Source organism: Dendrobates tinctorius, unplaced genomic scaffold (genome assembly GCF_039654945.1).
Source record: "Dendrobates tinctorius isolate UK_male_01 unplaced genomic scaffold, ASM3965494v1 ptg000129l, whole genome shotgun sequence".
In the NCBI taxonomy this organism is placed as follows: Eukaryota; Metazoa; Chordata; class Amphibia; order Anura; family Dendrobatidae; genus Dendrobates; species Dendrobates tinctorius.
Genome location: NW_027361797.1, coordinates 35,440,972 through 35,460,748, shown reverse-complemented (window position 1 = coordinate 35,460,748; position 19,777 = coordinate 35,440,972). Strand labels below are relative to the sequence as shown.

The window sequence follows — 19,777 nt, the reverse complement described above, 5'->3', positions numbered from 1 at the left end:
TGCAGATCTGTGGAGGACTCATACAGTCTGCAAATATGGCCGTCCCTGGACATAGGAAACTGTGGTCGGTTCCCGACCCCATCTCTAACATTGCAGCCTCATTAGCAGAGAACTGGGCACGCCCCTGTGGGCTGCACCATTCACTGCTGTAGGTGTGGCTGGGCGCCATTTTACTGTAGCCCAGTGCTATCTGCTGAGCTCCACTTACCCTCTATCACAGGACCACTTGTGGCATAACGGGTCCTGTGTTGTGAGGAGAGGCTGAAGATATGGAGAAGGTGGTCAGCAGAGGAGAGAAGCGCTCACTGGAGCCGGAGGATGGAGACTGGTGAGTGCGGGTGACTTTCATCTATGCTCCTCTGTACTGCTTACTCCAGGCTCAGCCCTGTGCTTCCTGCTCCAGCGTCCTCCTGCTCTGTCTCCGCCTCCTCACACACAGCCCCAATGATCCGGTAATCTGACACCTTTGCTTTTATGGCTGTCTGAGGAGGACAGTGACTTATACAGCCCATAGTCTTGTGTATAATTGGGGGGGGCTGGAAGTTTCACCAGTGTGGGCATATCTGTAATACTGTCTGCTGAGCCGTGTATCTAATCCTCTTCTGTGTGATACTGCCTGCTGAGCCGTGCATCTAATCCTATCCTGTGTGATACTGCCTGCTGAGCCGTGTATCTAATCCTCTCCTGTGTGATACTGCCTGCTGAGCCGTGTATCTAATCCTCTCCTGTGTGATGCTGCCTGCTGAGCCGTGTATCTAATCCTATCCCGTGTGATACTGCTCTCCTGAAATACTCTGTGCTGCTGTCACTCTGCTCCCAGAATCCTTGCTGCCTGCCATCCTCGGTGACCAAAGACCCCATTCCTCTCCTCAGATCCCGTCCTGGCGATGTGTGAAACCGAGGGGACAGGGGCCTGATATATGGTGGAAGGAGCAGGGCGACAGCAGCACAGAGTATTTCAGGAGAGCAGTGTGCTGGTCTGTGGGGGGCGCCCTGTTCGGTGCCAGGGATTGTACAAAGAGCGCTGTGTTTTATTCACATGGATGGACCGTCTGCTTGTCTGCTCCACAGAAATCCAGGAAACATGTCTGCTGATTGATGGCCTGTTCTGATCCAGACTTTACATGCAAAGACAGTCAGTAACTTTGCAAGCCCCATCAAAATGGCTGCTCACTGTGTCTATAGATGTCATAGGTTTTTGTGCCAGATTTCAGTAGCTGCTCCCCCTAGTGTTAACAAGTGGAAATGCCAAACTTTTTAAAATTATTTTTCATATTTTGCAAAATTAAAAACAAACGATAATATTTTTTAAGAAAATGTAAACATTAATTCTTTACATTTTTTCAATTGCTGAAAAAAATTTTTTTGGATGGCACCTTCCCTTTAAGATTACTGTACTTGTATGTATTATGTATACCCCTCCTCACATGTTAAGCGCCATGGAATAAATGGCTCTATAATAATAAATAATAATAATAATAATTAATGGTCGCCCTGAGTAAGATTTCCCCAGGATTCCAAAAAAGAATTTATGTTTCCTTTGTATATCCTTTCCTTCATATCCTGACTGGCGTATATATGCAACGAAAAGCATGGGAGACATAGGGTCATAGCTGGAAACCAAGGAAGGGCTAGGATTTGAAATTAAGTCAATAAACTGAGGTGTGAATTTGCATATTTAAAGGTGAGCATGTACTGTATGTAAGCATTGTAAAGCATCATATATACTTAAACTATAAACTGTACCATCTACCCACCAATGTTAATACTGTATGTTGGGAATTTTAGTCCTACAGTATGTGAAATATTGGGGTGTATAGAGGATCCCTGTTACTGAATGTTTTTTAGCTACTACCTGAGATTGTGTTTGCCTAGTAATGTCATAGAATTGAGGTACGTGACCGTCTCTTAAAAAGTTCTCCTCATGGCTACAGGTATATCATGTTTTTTTTCAGTAAGATTTAATCTTAAAAATTCAGGTACTGTTGAATTACTGTGGCATTTCAGAGCAAACATACTTTGAAAAGGCATCTAAAGACTATGGCATCGGTTGATGAAGACCAGCGATTTTCACACTGGTTTTGATGAGAGAGTCAGAGGCTCCTAATTCATTAAGTGGTCTGGGCAGCATGAATCTAATGGCAGGTTTCTTTAACAAAATAACATTTTAAAATTATTTTTAGTTATCTCAGGACACTTTTTATCATTATGTCAATTATATCAATTGCTCAGTGACTTCCCATCTTATGGAGGAGAGAAGAGATGTTTGTCCAGGATGCACATTACATGTATCATAGTCTCAATGATAGACTTACCAGCGACTTCATATTTATCTATGCAGTAACATCCAAAGACTCCATTTTTTAGTTTCCATTCTTCATCTGCTCCACAGATCGAGTTATTTAATGCTGTAGATGGATCTAAGAGAAAAATTACAAATTTTGCCTCAGTTTTCAGGTTATGGACTGGTAGAGAGTAGACTTCATGATGACCTTATAATTTTGTGCCTGAATTTTGGAAACGCCATTGAACCCCAGAATGTGATGATATTTTTTTGAATGTGAAAATTACATACAATTATATTATTTACAGTGGAAAGATGCTTTAAAGATTTTGTCCAGGCTTAGGAATAACATTACTGTTTCTTTTTAAGACCGTGCTAAACCTGTGCATGAATAGTGCCTGCTATGGACGCTTATAGCCACTGAGATGTATATAGCTGAGCTGTAATACCAGATAACGTATGTGGATGGGTGTGAGGCTTTTCTTGAAAGTAATCATATTTGTCTAGGGGCATGTTCACATCACATCTTGGCTACACGTCAGGGGCTCCATTGATGTTTCTGAAGCCCTGGAAAACGTGTTTCGGCAAAACTGAAATCACTTTGGGCTTTGTCTGACCTTCTTTTCGATTGTGTTTGCCTTTTTTGGGGAGGGCACCAAAGCGCAGTCGACCATGTTTTTCGACCTATCTAAAAAAGACGAACACTGCTGAAAAGGAGGTTAGACAGGGCACAAAGTGTGTATGGCCCCAATCACCAGTCTTGGCCAAATTACCTTATTTAGGGCTTAGACAGATACCCTGATGTGTGCCAAAAGCATATTGAGTATTTGGTGAGTTTTTTTTATCTCAGTACTTCAAAGACAAAACCAGGAGTAGGTGATAAATACAGAAGTGGTGACGTGTTTCTATTATACTTTTCCTCTGATTGTTCCACTCCTGATTTTGGCTTGAAAATACTGAGATGGAAATCTCACCAAATACTCAACATGTGCACTTGGCCTTATATACCTTTTGCACTCTAGAAACATCAGCACTGGAGATAGTGTTTTTCTATATATTTGCTTTTATTTTCCTTTTTTATGGGGTGATTCCAGACACACCTGACCCTGCTGCAATGTCATTGTTCTACTAGTAGCGCAAGGTCTCATAAACAATACAATCAAAGAAAACACACAAAAAAAGGAGAAAAGAAAGAGCCCACAAATATATCCCAGAATCTCTTATTCTATGATCCTATTCTTCATATTTTAGCCTTAATTCCAGTGTGTGAGATGGGAAGATGGGTATAGGTATAGGACTTTATCACAAACAAATAGTCTTTAATGAAATAAGGGACTATTACCTACCTGTGCAATAGGACAAATAGCATGCACCATCTGGGGTACCTTCCAGTTTATATACATGGTATCCTCCAGGACAGGCTTTTATCTGGATAGATGATGACCATAAACAGCAGGATCCACTCCAACTAGCACAAACAGTGCGATTCACCACTCCATCTCTTAGCATTGGATGTTTGCCACTCAACCATATTCCGGCATGAGTACCACAGCCATTTTCTGGTGCACAACTTTCTGGCATTCGAACACCTCCACTTCCAGTAAAGCGATACCATCCATATTTGGAACTGTCACAGTTATACCGGTAATCGTACATATTGGATGTACTTCTCCAGGGCTCATCGAGAATAGTGTGGTTTGAACATGGATCAGAGCAGCGGTAAGACCCAAGTGATTTTATGCACTCAATCCCCAGGCCACAAACTCCAATTTTGCATTCATCAACTTCACAATGGAAACCATCACCAAAATACCCATATGGGCAAACACAGGAATAGGAGCCATAGTAGTTAATACATGATGCAGATGAATGACAGCTGTTTAGTTCAGGACTGGCACATTCATCTAAGTCAACACAGTAGCCCATTAAGCTGAAGATGAAACCGCTTGGACAAACGCAAGTGTAGGACCCAACAGTGTTTTGGCACATGCCATAAGAGCAATTATTTGACCAAGAGTAGGCACATTCATCTACGTCAGAACAGGTGAAGCCATCTCCAATGAATCCTTCCTTACAGTTGCATTCCACGGAGCCAAAATATTCTTCACAAGTAGCATTTAAATGACATTTGGAACAATCCCATGCAGCTGTAACAAAAAAAGCACTATAATGCATAGATATACTCCAGAAGGAACATATAGAATATATTCATGGGTGTTGCACGGGTCACAAATGCAATCGATCCCATGCAGGTGAGTGGCTCGCCGATGCCAGCAGAAACTTCAATTGAATGTACGTCCTCAGATGTACATCCAGTTGAAGTGTATTGCAGTGCACAGATCCAACAGGTCCATGAGCCGCATTACACGCTGCCAGCCAAATAGGGGCCATCAACTAACGTTGGCGTGTTGGGGGTGATTGGGGCGTGCACGGCAGTGACGTCATGTTATCCCATCGCTTGCACACAAAAGTCAGCTGCTGGCTTCAGAGGAGGACGTTGTGCCCCGAGGGCGTCGAGACAACGTGACTACAATGTTTTATTTTTTTCTATGCATTAAAGAACAGCGGCAGAACGTGGGAGATATACTAGCATGGGGTTCAGGATAAGGGACTTGTTACAAGGATTGAGTATATATATATCAGGATGGGGCACAGGATAAGAGGCATGTATAAGGATGGGGGATATATACACCAGAATGGAGCCTGGGATAGAGGTCAGATATATCAGGATAGAGGATATAAATATATGTACAGTATATATATATACCAGGATCTGGCGGGCTGGTCCAAATATTGAACTTTGGGCCATCGGACACTAGTTACGCCACTGAACATCCTCCTTTTGCCACTGAACATCTAACTCCTCCCATTCCCCATCTTCACTTGTGTCTATATCATGGCTCTCATTATGAGTTATTGTAATACTTACATGAAATATTCAAACCTGAAAAAGAAACATAAAAATATATTTATTTAGTACTTCAAGTTACCGTATATTAATGTATAATGATAAGGTAAAGACACAATGAACAGAGAACAGCCTCAGCAATTGTGTAAACTAGCTAATTTATAAAGATACAAATATGCAGACTTTTTTCTGGGGTTAGAACTCAAAACAATAGATTGAACATTTGATACACATGGAATATATATATTTGATGTAAATTGAATTTACTGGCCTAATGTGCTGAATTCGACATTTGACCATCCTTAGTTTTAGTCCTTAGTCCTGTTTTGTAGAAATCTGATGTGTCAGCTCTGAGAAATCAAATTTTGCAATCCATTTAATTGAAGTGCATTGTGGCTGCAATTAGACATTCACATTCTAAACTAAGATCTAAGGAGTGATGTTTCTCCTTGTGGAGAGTGACATGCCAGAGTAAGGAGACTTATAGGAAATGCAGTGCTCCTTTGGGAAATTAAATATTCAAATTGCTTATTCAGAAGAAGAGGACTTGAACTCTACTGCCACCTATTGGAAGTAGAAATCCTAAGGGTAAATATTGACCCTATAATGAGCCTTGCCATATACATTAGGATAAAAGCAAAACCAGAATGCCAATTTGCAGACGTGTGTTTTAGGATTTTAGTCCTCCTCAGTGCAAAGCCTAAATGTCTTGGATTTTCATCCCAAATTTTATTCATTGCTAGGGAAAGAATGAAAGATAGTAAAATACCTGTCAACCCCTCCACTCGTAAAGAATATCGACTTCCTGCATATATCACTATGGTCCATTTTCCATGTCCTGGATTTTTCAGCAAATACACTGATCCCCAAAGTTCTGATACTATCTGTTTTAGTGGAAATTCAATATCTGCTGATTAAAGTAAAATAGATAATAATAATAATCTTTATTTATATAGCGCCAACATATTCCGCAGCGCTTTACAGTTTAACAGTTTCAAACATAACAGTCAAAAGTAACAACTTTAGCAATAATACAATGATTACAGCAAAATAAAAGGGCCCTACTTGTGAGAGCTTACAATCTACAATAGGGTGGGGGAGATACAAAGTACAGGTGTGTATTTACAGTGATGTATTTACATTGATGGTCCAGCCATCTTGAGGGAGTGGGGGATAGATGGTGATAGTGAATGGGCTACACATGCCACTTACACATAAAATGACTGATTAGGGTATGTGCGCTGAACAAATGTGTTTTGAGGGAGTGCCTAAAACTGAGAAAGTTGTGGCTGGTCCTAATTTCTTGGGGTAGAGCATTCCAGAGGCTTGGCGCAGCGTGGGAGAAGTCTTGGAGTCGGGAGTGGGAGTTACGGATTTGTGCAGAAGTTAGTCGAAAGTGATTTGCAGAGCGCAGCGGTCGGTTAGGCTGATAGACAGAAATGAGGGAGGAGATGTAATGGGGTGCCGCACCATGGAGAGCTTTGTGGGTGAGAACAAGTACTTTGAATTGGATCCTATAATGAATAGGCAGCCGATGTAACAACTGGCGAAGAGCGGACACGTCCAAGTACCGATTAACCGGATGGATGACCCTGGCTGCAGCATTAAGGATGGACTGGAGAGGGGAAAGTCGAGTGAGTAGTCCAGGCGGGAGTGTATCAGGGCAACAGTGAGGGTTTTTGTTGTTTCCACAATGAGAAAAGGGCAGATTCTAGAGATGTTCTTTAGGTGTAAGCGGCAAGAGCAGGCAAGAGATTATACATGTGATGCGAAGGAGAGATTGGTGTCAAACATAACACCCAGACAGCGTGCCTGCTGCCGGGGGTGTTATTATGGTGCCACCCATGGAGAGGGAAATGTCAGATTTAGGGAGGTTGGTAGACATAGAGGAAGTTCAGTTTTGGAAAGGTTGAGTTTCAAATAGAGAGCAGACATAATGTTGGAGACTGCGGACAGACAGTCACTGCCATTCTGTAGTACAGCGGGGGTAAGGTCAGGGGATGACTTGTATAGTTGTGTGTCATCAGCATAAAGATGGTACTGAAAGCCAAATCTGCTGATGGTCTGTCCAATTGGGGCCATGTAGAGAGAGAAGGGAAGTGGCAAAGGACTGAGCCGTGAGGTACCCCAACAGTGAGAGGAAGAGGAGATGAAGTGGAGCCAGCAAACAAAACACTGAAGAAGCGGTGAGAAAGATAGGAAGAGAACCAGGAGAGAGCAGTGTCCTTAATGCCTAGTGACTGGAGCCTAGAGAGTAGAAGATTGTGGTCAACAGTGTCGAAAACTATATGTAACAATACATCAAGTAAGTGGGGTAAGTATTATTAGCATTTTGGTAGTTGATTTTAAAGGTAGTCTGTCACCCTGAAATGCAAATTAAACTACTTAAAGGGAATGTGTCAGGTTAGATAACACTATTAACCAGCAGATATAAGGTCAATGTGTAGGTTAATATCATTATAAAGGAGCCTGGCCACTGCACTGAAAGTGCTGCACCCACTACACTGACAAACTCTAATAGGAGCCAGGGATCAGAGTACATCTGCACCAAAACTGATTACTCACCGTCACTTACACTGTGTCCACCCCACTGGGGTTGACAGACCCACTTTAAAAAAGCTGTTGTAGACTGACTACCATTTAATCTAATATATAAAGCTCAAGTGTGTGTATGTATGTATGTATGTGTGTGTATGTGTGTGTGTATGTCCGGGATAGGCATCCGCACTGTCGCAGCTACAGCCACAAAATTTGGCACAGTCACACATCTGGACCCCGAGAGCGTCCTAGGCTGTGTTGTGAGGCGAAATTTTAACCCTGCACGTTCCAATTCACCAAATAATTTTGCCCCTATCTACATAATGGGGAAAAGTGTGTGTGAATCAAGCCCCGCCCTTCATTATGATGTCACAATTGTTACCATGGCGACGCTGATTCATCATAGGTTGCAATGGTGACGGTTATGTCATAACGGTTGCCATGGTGATGATGATCTCATAATGGGTATATGGGCATGGGACTATGGGATGGAGGATGTGTGATGAGTATATGGGCACTGGACTATGGGATGGAGGATATGTATGATGGGTATATGAGCATGGGACTATGGAAAGAAGGATATGTATGACGGGTATATGGGCATGGGACTATGGGATGGAGGATATGTATGATGGGTATATGGGCATGGGACTATGGGATGGAGGATGTGTGATGGGTATATGGGCATGGGACTATGAGATGGAGGATGTGCGATGGGTATATGGGGCATGGGCCTATTGGATCGTGGATATGTATGATGGGTATATGGGCACGGGATGGAGGATAATTATAATTTGCTATAACTAACCACAGTTAGTTACTATGACAGGGCAGCGCCGGGCTCTTCAGCTAGTTGACTAATATAAAAGAGTTTCACTTTTTTCTTCATGCAATAATGGCACGAATATATTTGATGGTCACAGTTTCTAACATAAGACCATGTTCACACTCGGGACCGGAGTGAGTGGTTGCATGTATTTCTATGCAGCTGAATGCTCCCGAGTGCCAGCGGCAGTGCCAGGCACGAGTTTCTCACATTGCAGTTGCAAGTGTAACCCCAGCCTTATACTGAATCTATTCTCTCAAAACTATATATTAGTCTGCTCAGCGCTCCCTGCCCTGTATGATGGTGCCTGCAGATAAGACTGCATTTTCATGGTGATAGGTTCCCTTTAAATCCTGAGCTGAATGCCCCATACTGTGCCATACCATGATGTACAGGTAGAAACCAAAAGCAATGAAATGAAAAAAAAAAAAACAGAACACTCATTTCTTAAACATGCCAGATCGGCTGTAGGGGGAAGAGAAGAATGCATACACACCATACATGTCCATAATTTGGGTACTTACAGCCAGGCCCCAATACTCGTATGGAATAGATCACCCCATCTGTAGTTATTATTAGGGCAGTAAAATTGTCTTTTACAGCAAAACTTTTGTTATTATATCCTTCATCATACTCCCCAGAAAAGAGTCGCTCTGAGCTGTTTAATGGTCTTGAAAGGGTGAGGTCCAAGTAATGAAAGACCTGAAAATGAGACACGTTAAAGGGAGACGTCAAGTTCATGTAATAGGAAGCTTAGCCAAACCAAGTTGGTCATCAGTATACAAAGAATGGTTGCACTCTATCATGCTAAGGCATGTCAATGTGGAATATATGTAATTAGAATTGCAATACAGCTTTAGAATTATAGAAAAAATATATGAGACTCTTAGCATAAAATTTGGCCAAATATTATCTGCCCACCAGCCAACGTCAAGGTGGCCTCAAATCTGATGGGTACCTACACTGTGTGAATACCTCTCTAAAGGGCATGTCACACTAAGAGATATCGATAGCAATATTGCTATAACTTGTGATGTTATAGCAATATTGCTAGCGATATTGCTATGTGTGATACTTACCTACAACCCGCTCCCCCGCTGGTTATCGCTGATCGCGCGAGAACAGGCTGGACTGTTTCTCGTCGTCAGCTTCCTGCGGCGCTTCCTGCTGTGACGACGAGCAACGCGTGGAGCCGGGCGGGAGGACGCAGGATCGCCTGGTGTGACAGGTAAGTAGCGACCCCCCCCGTCCCCAGCGATGTCGCTGGTGAGATCTGCCTGTGTGGCAGTTCACTAGCGACCACTTAGCGATGTACCAGCGATCCTGACCGCGTCATATCGCTGGTCGGGATCGCTGGTACATCGCTAAGTGTGACAGTACCTTAAGGCTGATATCTGAATTCCTGGGTGAATGTGGACAGCTCTGTCACCAATGCTAAGAGTCTCATATATTTTTTCTATAATTCTAAAGCTGTATTGCAATTCTAATTACGTATATTCCACATTGACATGCCTTAGCATGATAGAGTGCAACCATTCTTTGTATATTGTATATGGGGGTAGCTCCTCTTGGTATGCACCTATTCACATTAGTTTGGATGTGCCAGTCAGTTTTTTTGTCTCAAGTTGGTCATCAGGTCATTAGGAAATTGTGTAAGGAGAACTTTAACCCAAAATGATAAAAATTTGGAGCATTTCTAGAACTACTTAATTTATACCTCTGCTCTAGTAGAAGATGCTTCTGAGAGGGGAAGTGACAAAACAAGTGTTGATGAGTTTCGATAATTAATTAAGTCGGAACAGAACACATAGACAGCCAATTCAAATCTTGTACATCATAGAAATAACTCATCCTTCACCCTCGGGGCTCATTCCAACATTCTATTTTCCCGTACGAGTGCTATCTCTGGTTTTCACGGATAGCGCTCATTAGTATCATAGGTGATACTCTATGGGGCCATTCACATGCCTGGGATTTTTCCTGGACCTCTCGCTCTGTAGAAAGTCTCGTAAACATGTCTAATTTTGATCTGAAGGCTCCATAACTCATATTTAAGAATAAATCTCCCATATAGAATATAATTTATAAAACGATGAATTACTTTATTCAGGTCAGACAGTGAAACTTGAAAGACATGTCCAAAGCTGGCAGCAGCAATATCTCTGTAGATAAGGAAATCGGCATCATTTATGGTCCCACAAAGGCCGGTTATCAGGAAGAAAACCTGAGAAGGAAATAAAAAATATTCTGTTAATAGTTATATATCTATAAGAGATTAAATCATTGAATCTTCATGTTTTTTTATATTGATGGCATATCCTTAGGATGGTAGTGTTTGTCATGGATCTTTATAATTTCATCCTTAAAAAAATCGTCTAATTGTAAAATCTGAAATGTTTAGTGGTCAATCAGCAGCAATGACAATCCATCCCCAACTGATGTTGTAAAAGAGGTTTAAAGAAATAGAAAAATAAGGCAGTTCTCTTCCAGAAACAGCACCTCTCCTATCCATGGGTTGGGTCAGGTATTACATCTAAAAGATTTACTGAATAGTACTGCAATACCAGACACAGCCTATGGACAGGGGTGGCACTATTTGTGGAAGAGATTAGTCATGTTTTTCCAAGCTTTTACAGCACTTTTAATAAAGACGCAGAAAAGAGAACAGAGAAGGGGTGGTCATCTGATCATCTGATCAAAGTGTACTTGTGTGGAGTCTTTTTTCTTGCATTGTTTGACCCTACCTACCGTTCTGGAATGATTAGTTTGTGAATCTGTATTATCTCTGCTACTTAGATATATGCATAGTTAGTTTTTTTGATCTCTATTGTTCTGCATGTAATATTTACTGTATATATTTATATGCTCTCACTTTTTATTACTGCCTTACTATTGTGCCATTTTGTACCTTTATCGACTTAGCTTTGAGGTGTTATAGTGGAGGGTCTCATATTTTGCTGCTAGGATACAAAGGTTTCCTCCTTTAACCATATGGGGGATGGTTTGTGTTTAAGCTTTTCTAATCTTTGTGTCCTATTTTGTATTTTTTGATCAAATAAATGTATGACACAATTTGGACTATATCTTCGTATGTGAATTTTTATGTTTTGTACCGTATATACTCGAGTATAAGTTGAGTTTTTCAGCCCCCTTTTGGGGCTGAAAAAGACCCCCCCTCAACTTATATTCGGGTCACGGTGCCAACTTACCTGGTCCCCGTCATCTCTGTGGTCCCAGTCGTCTCCGCGGTCCCCGGTGTTCGTCTGCGGTCCCCTGCAGCGTCCTGGCGGCGGGTGATGATAGGGCCGCGGCGGCATTCAAAATCTCTGCGCGCCGCTCTCTCCCGTCCTCCGGCAGTGATGTACAGGGGGCGCGATGACGTGGAAAGCACGCGCCCTCTGCCTGAGTCACTGAAGAGCCGGCGATGCTCAGGAGCAGCTGTCATCAACGTAGGTGAGTATATAGTGGGTTTTTTTTGTTTTTTTTTTAAATTCCAGCAGGGGCAGCAGCAGCGGCAGCAACATGATAGGATTACCAGTAATCCTATCACTTTGGGGGCAGCATTACGGTATTTGGGCCAGCTTTCACTGTGCAGCATTTTGGGGGCATACTGTATGTTGTGCAGCATTAAATTTACCAGTATCTTCGGCAATTCCCACCCTAGACTTATACTCGAGTCAATAAGTTTTCCCAGATTTTTGAGGCAAATTTAGGGGGGTCGACTTATACTCGGATCGACTTATACTCGAGTATATACGGTATGTTAAATGTTTTGAATTTACATATTGCAGCACCCCGGGTCTATTTTAATAGTGGTGCCCAGACTCAAATTTTTTCTCTTCAGCCTGTGTGCAAGTCTTAGGCCACGTTCAGTCAGTATTTGGTCAGTATTTTACCTCAGTATTTGTAAGCCAAAACCAGGAGTGGGTGATAAATCCAGAAGTGGTGACGTGTCTCTATTATACTTCTCCTCTGATTGTTCCTCTCCTGGTTTTGGCTTACAAATACTGAGGTAAAATACTGACCCAATATTGAACATGTGAACGTGGCTCGATAGTGTCCATAGGCATGATGGAGGACTTGCCATCCATCCACCTCCAGGACTCATTGTAAACAAGCATATACCCCATGACATGTTTCTTTGCAGTAGCCCAATGGATTGACCCACCTTTAGTACTCCTTCAATTTTACAAAACTGCCCTTGTGCATTACAGCCAATCAGCCTTTAGCTTTCATTTTACCTCAGTTTAGCCAGTTCAGGGCCAGGCCATTTTGCTCCATTCCTGACCAGGCACATTTTGTTTTGTTTTATTTTTGAACTTATAATTTTAATGGCTACAGTATTTTTCCTCATAATACACAAGGTTTATTTTTTACAGTCATTCTTATATTTTTTTTTTTTTTTGCTGGTGTTGGAGAAAAATAGAAAGAAAAATAAAAAAATCTGTGACTATTTTTCATATTTTATTTTACAATCACAAAGGACCTTTTAAACTGTTATAAAGAGCTAAGACAGACTCCCTTTAATAATTTATTTTCCTCTGATAGTTTCACTCCTAAGTTTAGCTTAGAAATACTGATGTAAAATACTGATCAAGTACTGAATATTGGAGTTGAGCAAAACGGGTCGGTCAAATTAATAAGTCGCCGACTTTCGCTAAAGTATAGCATGAGGTCGGCAACCAGAGTGCCAAAGTCGCGTTTTAAATGATGCTTCCTGCGCCCTTTTTCAGCCAATGATGGAGGACGCACACTGTGGGCAACGCGATGACATGGGCAGCGGTCACCACCATCTTTGAGAAGGGCATGCAAGTGATTGGCTGGCTTTGTGTGGCGTCACAGGGGCTATAAAAGGGCGTGCACGCCAACCGCCATCTTACATCTGCTGATCTCAGAATAGGGAGAGCTGCTGCTGCTGATTCTGAATAAGGGAGAGCGTTAGGCAGGGAAGAAGAACCAAAAAACTGCTTCTGCTGGTAGCGATTTCCACTTACAACACAACAGCTTGTGTGCAGTGACAGGGGAGGCTATATTTTTGTGCAGCAGCTCTGTTGGTTATTAGGCTGCCTTATAAGGCTCCCTGATAGCTGCAATGCTGTTTGCACACTACTGTGCAAACTGCTTTTTTAAAAGCAAAAATTATTTTCTTCCTCTTTTCTGCAAAGTTACCAAGCGTTCATTTTTCCACACTTTTGTGTGCAGCAGTCCTGCTTATTAGGCTGCCTGCGTCCATACTTGGACTGAGAGCATCATTGTCAGCCTCCTAAAATCTCTAGGGAGATTCCAATTCTCCCCAATACTATATACACCTTGTACTTTGTCATACACCAGCCAATTTCAGCCTGTTAAATTGAGGTGTAATCTATAGTGGGCCTGAGATAATAGTTCAGCCTCCTAAAATCTCTAGGGAGATTCAAATTCTCCCCAATACTATATACACCTTGTTTTACAGTACCATATAGCTGGTGGTATTTTGGGTACATTTTCCCAAAAATGAGGAAGTATGGTGGAAGAGGCTGTGAACATGGGCGGGGGTTGCCAGCTGGTACTGATGGTGGTGGTGGTGGTGGAGGTGCATCTACTGGTAGTGGCAAAAGCACAATAGCACCGAAGGCAGGAGGTGTTGAGCCTGCGTCATTGTCTGGCTCCACAAGGCCTCGAAGGCTCTTGTGATGAACAGCCCACCGCTGCCACCAATATGTGATGAATGGGGGTCCCGCTGCCACCAAAACGCGATGGACAGCGGACCCTGTGTCACCAATATGTCACAATCCCACCACTGACACGGGCGTATCAGCGGACGGAGGGACGAGACACAATGCCGGCACACGGCTATCACAGGCACAGTGGGGGCTTATCTTAGTTATCCCACCACTGGCACCATGTGACAAAAATGCAGCAAGCTAACCTTGCTCTAACAATTTACCGCGGGGGGTATTTTGCTTGCCCCACCACTGCTAACAACCTTCCAAGAACTGCGGGGATTTATGTATATCCCACTTTCTCAGTTCCACTTTGGAACTCACAGCTCTCCGGCGCCCCCCTTACCCTCAGGTCAGTCAGGGAACTGCACCTAGGATAATTAGTCGCCGGACGGGCTGCTTGTTGTGCATGGACAATTAGGCTACCGCAGTAAGGGAATTATCAATGCTGTGGCCGCAGCCCCCCTTTAGCAATATAAGACCCTTCTGTCCTGCCAACTAGCCTAATCAATCGCACACACCACGCTGCCACCATCCCCATCCACGCTTTACTTAATTCACAGAGTTAAATTAAGAGGGTCCGTGGCAAACCCCACAAATTAGTAGCGATTATCTAAACAAGGCGTATAGTTCGTTTCTTAGAGCATGGAGACAAACTGATAATTTTACTATTTATTCCCAAAATGTGGGCAGTGATTATACAGATAAAAGTTGCTATAAAGTTGAGACATAAAATATGTACAGATACAAGTATAAAACAAAAGTGGATGAAACCAGAAAGTACACTCACGGTTGCTTATGAATCTTTAGGCATCCCATGTGGCTGGGGGGAAGGGGCCAGACGTCCCAAGACATGGGAGTAGGTCTGTTCAGCATCAAAACTCAGCTCCAACTGACTGAGTTTGGAGAGGGAATCCCTTAGACTAGGGCTTGTGACCTCATGAAAGGGATGGTCTGGAGAGGTCCAACCTCCCTCTCTCCAAGTTAGGATTTGGCTACAAAACTTAGAATACCTATATCTAAACGAGAAAAACCTGTACCAACACATATAGGGCATCATTGTTTGTGATTTACCGAATAAAACCCGAAGACACCAAACATGCTATACTTAACACACTCTGTTTGGGAGCAATCCATATTTCAGGTTCTGGCGGTGATAGAACTACGCAAGAGGCACCGTAGCGAAGCCGGGTGTTTTAATACTTCTCAAATTGATCCCAGCACATGTCTAGAGACAAAGGACTTCCTGTCCTGGCATTGCCAAGGAGGGGGGGAGACTTCAAGAAGAAATGCTCAATCTGGTTTCAGATGCTGGCCAAGCTGATAAGACTTGGGGGAAGGGACTGCTATAAGCTTACAGTGTACAATGTAACTCAGAAGGAAAGGGGAGATTCTGGAAGGTTACAACCGTAAACATCATATTTTGCAGACATTACATTACAGCTCACTTTTCTGGGAGTAGGTAAACCGCTTTTAAAGCCGGAGCTTCATGAACAAGTTTTGGCTTACATTGCTGACACAGCCTCCAGCTCTATCGCCTCCTCTTCTGAAGTTTCAAAAAATAAAAGCACTGAGTCGTCAGTGGAGGCTCCTGGTCAGGAGCAACACCTTTCCTTGTGTCCTTCACCCCCACCAAAAGTGAAGGATGCGGCAGGCCACACTACAGATTACTCCATGGAGCTCTTTTCACATACCATGCCTGGGTTATCAAGTCAAATCGTGAATTCCCCAGTCCAAGATGAATCTGACATGGAGTGTGGGTCACCAGCCAGGGCAGTGGGGTTAATCGGTACCAGGCCGGTGTCTCAGAGGGATGTGTCACGGTGGTGGTGACCCGGTCCGTGGCCTTGGGCGTCCATACAAAGGGGTGAATAACGTTTATAGGTGAATGATACGTGATGCCACCTGTGGTTTCTGATCAGATTGACCAGCGCTGCAGTGTCACTTCTCTGGGACAGATGTTGTGGTGCAGCTAAGATGTAGAAGCCCTGCACAGGTAGGGCTGTAGTCGCAGGGCAGATCAAAGAGTTGGTAGATGGTGTGCAGTGCAGGATGTAGCGGTAGGGTCGTGGGCCGGGCTGGGGGGTGGTCCCTCGATATACCACGCAGAGATGAAACAGAGACAAGATGGAGGCAGGTTCTGGGTGCAACAGGTCCAAGTTTATTCCACTCGCCGTCCGCCTGACGGCCTCGGAAGTACACCGCACTTCTCTTCACCTCATGGCCCTCCGTTTCTAGGGCCCATTATACACACCGTACTTTCACACTAGGGACGTACATGCACGTACCGTCCCTTCTTCACTGTTTGACGCTCCTGACAGGTCCGTCACTGTGGCCGCCTTAGGCCCGTAAACCAACAGCAATTTTACTGGTCAGGCGTCATTTCAAATACGTTGTCCTACACCTGGTGTCTCGTCTCCACTGCGGTTCTTCCTGTCAGGATGAAACCGTAACTTTTTGTGACGTTGGTGTACACCAGCCGTCCCTTCGATCTCTTAGCTGCCATACCTGCCTCTCCCTTTTCATGAAGCTGTTTCCATATCGCTTTTTCTCGTGCCTTCTTCCCCTTAATAACCTCCGCAACCCAAACGGAGGGTACAGCGCAGGCTCTAGAGTCTGATGGGTGGGGCTATGCCTAAGAAGAGGGCAGGGCAGAGGCAGCCGATGGTTTCTGCGGCCCAGCAGCCGCTGGAGCCGAATGGCGGGTGGGAACAGCCATGTTCTCGGTATGCTGGGTCACCGGGTCGGCCAAATAGGACCACGGTTCCAGTAACAGCCTAACCGTGGCCGCTGGGTAGGCCGCACTTGACGTTTCAGCCGGGGCCGGGGTAGTAACCGATTTTAGAGCTGGGGTCACCAGCAGCAGGGGAAGTGCAACAGCGCCCTCTGGGATCAGGCTCTGCTCTGGTGGCACCGTGCGTGGTGTCTTCAGGCGGGGTGGTGCAGGACTCGGAGTGGGGGTGCCGCTCAATTCAGCATAGAGGGGCGGGCCTCTTGTGTCCGGTCTCTCAGGTACACAGGCTGCCGCATGCTGCAGCCGAATGGTGGGGGCCGCTTGCGGAGCCACTGTCGGGGCCGGAGGATCTCTCACCTTCCCCGACGCCGTGGCCTCCGTTACGTCATCACGCGGCTCCTTCCACAGTTTCCTCTCTTCACCCCACTGTCCGGCGGGGCTAACCTCCGGGCTCATGGGTTCCATAGGGAGGCTCTCCGCTGGCAACTTCTGTAGCCGCTCCCGCTGGTTCCGCACTGGCTCCGCTTCCCAGCTCACCATCCTGCTGCCTGCTCTTAGTTCAGAAGATGTCACTTTCTGGTGGAGCTCGATATCCCGCCGCCATTGCCACTCCAGGCGGCCGATGCCCAGACACCCGCAGTGTCTCATACCATCCGGTAGGCAGAACTCGAATGGCGTCAGACAGCTGCAGCCAAACTTTTGCTCTGTGCCACTCCCTCTGCTGGGTGGGGCATTGGCAGGTCTTTCCACACACTTGTCAGGGTCCAGTATGGGGGAGCATCGGCCTCCCGGGACACAGCGCTGGTCCCCGGGGTACATAGGAGGGGGCCCCAGTCCATTGGGAACAACAGCAAACACCTGGATCTCTCCTCTGCACTGAAGCATCACCGCCATCTTGCACCAGTCCTGGTACCTCCCCAGATCTTCTGCTAGTGACGCAGATACGCCACAGCGCTCCCAAATTGTAATCCACAGGTGGGTAATTTGTACTCCACAGGTATTTGTAATCCAAGCAGTATAGTCCAAGTCTTTCTCCATTCTTTAGGGCAGGCCTGCCACAGAAGATGACGTATTAGCGGCGGCGATCCTGCCGACTACGCCAAGTGTAGGGTCGTGGGCTGGGCTGGGGGGTGGTCCCTCGATATACCGCGCAGAGACGAAACAGAGACAAGATGGAGGCAGGTTCTGGGTGCAACAGGTCCAAATTTATTCCACTCGCCGTCCGCCTGATGGCCTCTGCAGTACACCGCACTTCTCTTCACCTCACGGCCCTCCATTTCTAGGGCCTGTTATACACACCGTACTTTCACACTAGGGACGTACATGCATGTACCGTCCCTTCTTCACTGTTTGACGCTCCTGACAGGTCCGTCACTGTGGCCGCCTTAGGCCCGTAAACCAACAGCAATTTTACTGGTCAGGCATCGTGTCAAATACGGTGTCCTACACCCGGTGTCTCGTCTCCACTGCGGTTCTTCCTGTCAGGACCACCCCCCTGACGTTCTCTCTCCTCAGTCCCCCTGGTTCGGTTCTCCTCAGAGTGCACAGACTGTCGTAGTCATCCTGTCACCTGAGCTCCCCCTGGGGACTGGAATTTTCTGGAACCTTACCTCAGCATTTATATCATTCCTGGTTCCCTGTAACTCCGCCCCCCATGACCAACGGTTTCCTAAGCCCTAAGCTGATGTCAAGTCCTTTGCTCACACTCCTCCCTGCCCTCTAATGGTCAACCCAAGGTACTGCACGTCCACTACACTTTCTCAGCTGTTTCCCCACTGTAGTAACTGACACCTGTCTAAACTGTGCAAACCTTCCTTTCTCTATTCTGACAAGTCCGTCCGTCCATCAGGTCACCTTCTCTACATAGCAGAGCCGTGCGCCCGGTGCAGGAGAAAGATGACAGACACAGTTGTGCAGTTCCTTTACCTGTACTTGGTAAGTGCCGTCCAGGACCCAGAGTACAGATGGAGAAGGAGTTTGTCAGCCTGGAAGCAAATTAGGAATTCTCTGCAGATAGGTAGTGTGGCCTCCATTCTAGCGCTTATCTGAGGTACTCGCAGTACTGAGTTCTCTGAAGTTCCCCCTGTTGACTCTCTTTTGGAACTTTCTCGTATGGCAGGCAGCCGTAGCCTTTTCCTTCAGGCTCACACACGTCGCTGCTGGGGCCTCCGAGCCTTAGTTGGGAACAGAGCATTTACAGCTGCTACTTCCTCCGGTTTCTGCTGCAGGATCATCAGTGTCCCTACAAACTCGGAGACCGGAATCCGGACCATGCGCTCCAGCTAGGAGTGAGCCTTAACTCTGCTCATCCTCCAGCTCCCCTTCTCACGTCCACACACTTCCCCTTCCCTTCACAGACTGCCCTAACTTCCCTCCTCCCGACCACAGAGAGCAGCTCCTCAGCAGTCAGGTTCAGAGCTCTCCCTGCTGGCTTAGAGTGGGAACTGTGTTGTGTGTTGGCTTAACTGCTAGAGAGATCCTTTGTTGCTCCCAAGCATGACATCACACTCCCTAGGAGGAAGGTAATGCCACTGTGGCGGCCATACTCCTGGGGGTCGCCACAAGTGCACTGATGACCAGCCACTGATTGATGATTCTGCTGGTACATTGAGCCAGACCACTACATTCCCCTCACACTCTACACAGCCAGAATCTGACCCTGATGAAACTCAGGTTCCCCTTCCCGCATACTATACCACCTTACACGGTGACAAAGAGGAAGGTGCAGATGAAAATGCAGGTTCCTGGAGCATGTGGGGGGGCATACTCATGGGTGACGGCACTG

At 45.3% G+C, this 19,777-nt stretch overlaps 1 protein-coding gene across 1 annotated transcript in view; it reads right to left on the bottom strand.

The window, feature by feature from the left end:
* LOC141047856 (uncharacterized) overlaps window positions 1-19,777 on the bottom strand; it is a 359,889-nt gene that overhangs the window by 147,866 nt on the left and 192,246 nt on the right. Inside the window, exons 40-44 of the mRNA XM_073543184.1 lie at window positions 10,658-10,780; window positions 9,081-9,258; window positions 5,214-5,228; window positions 3,631-4,431; window positions 2,316-2,420 (exon numbers count right to left, since the gene is read on the bottom strand). Of these exons, the coding sequence (XP_073399285.1) occupies window positions 2,316-2,420; window positions 3,631-4,431; window positions 5,214-5,228; window positions 9,081-9,258; window positions 10,658-10,780 (1,222 nt within the window). The remainder of the gene's footprint in view (window positions 1-2,315; window positions 2,421-3,630; window positions 4,432-5,213; window positions 5,229-9,080; window positions 9,259-10,657; window positions 10,781-19,777) is intronic.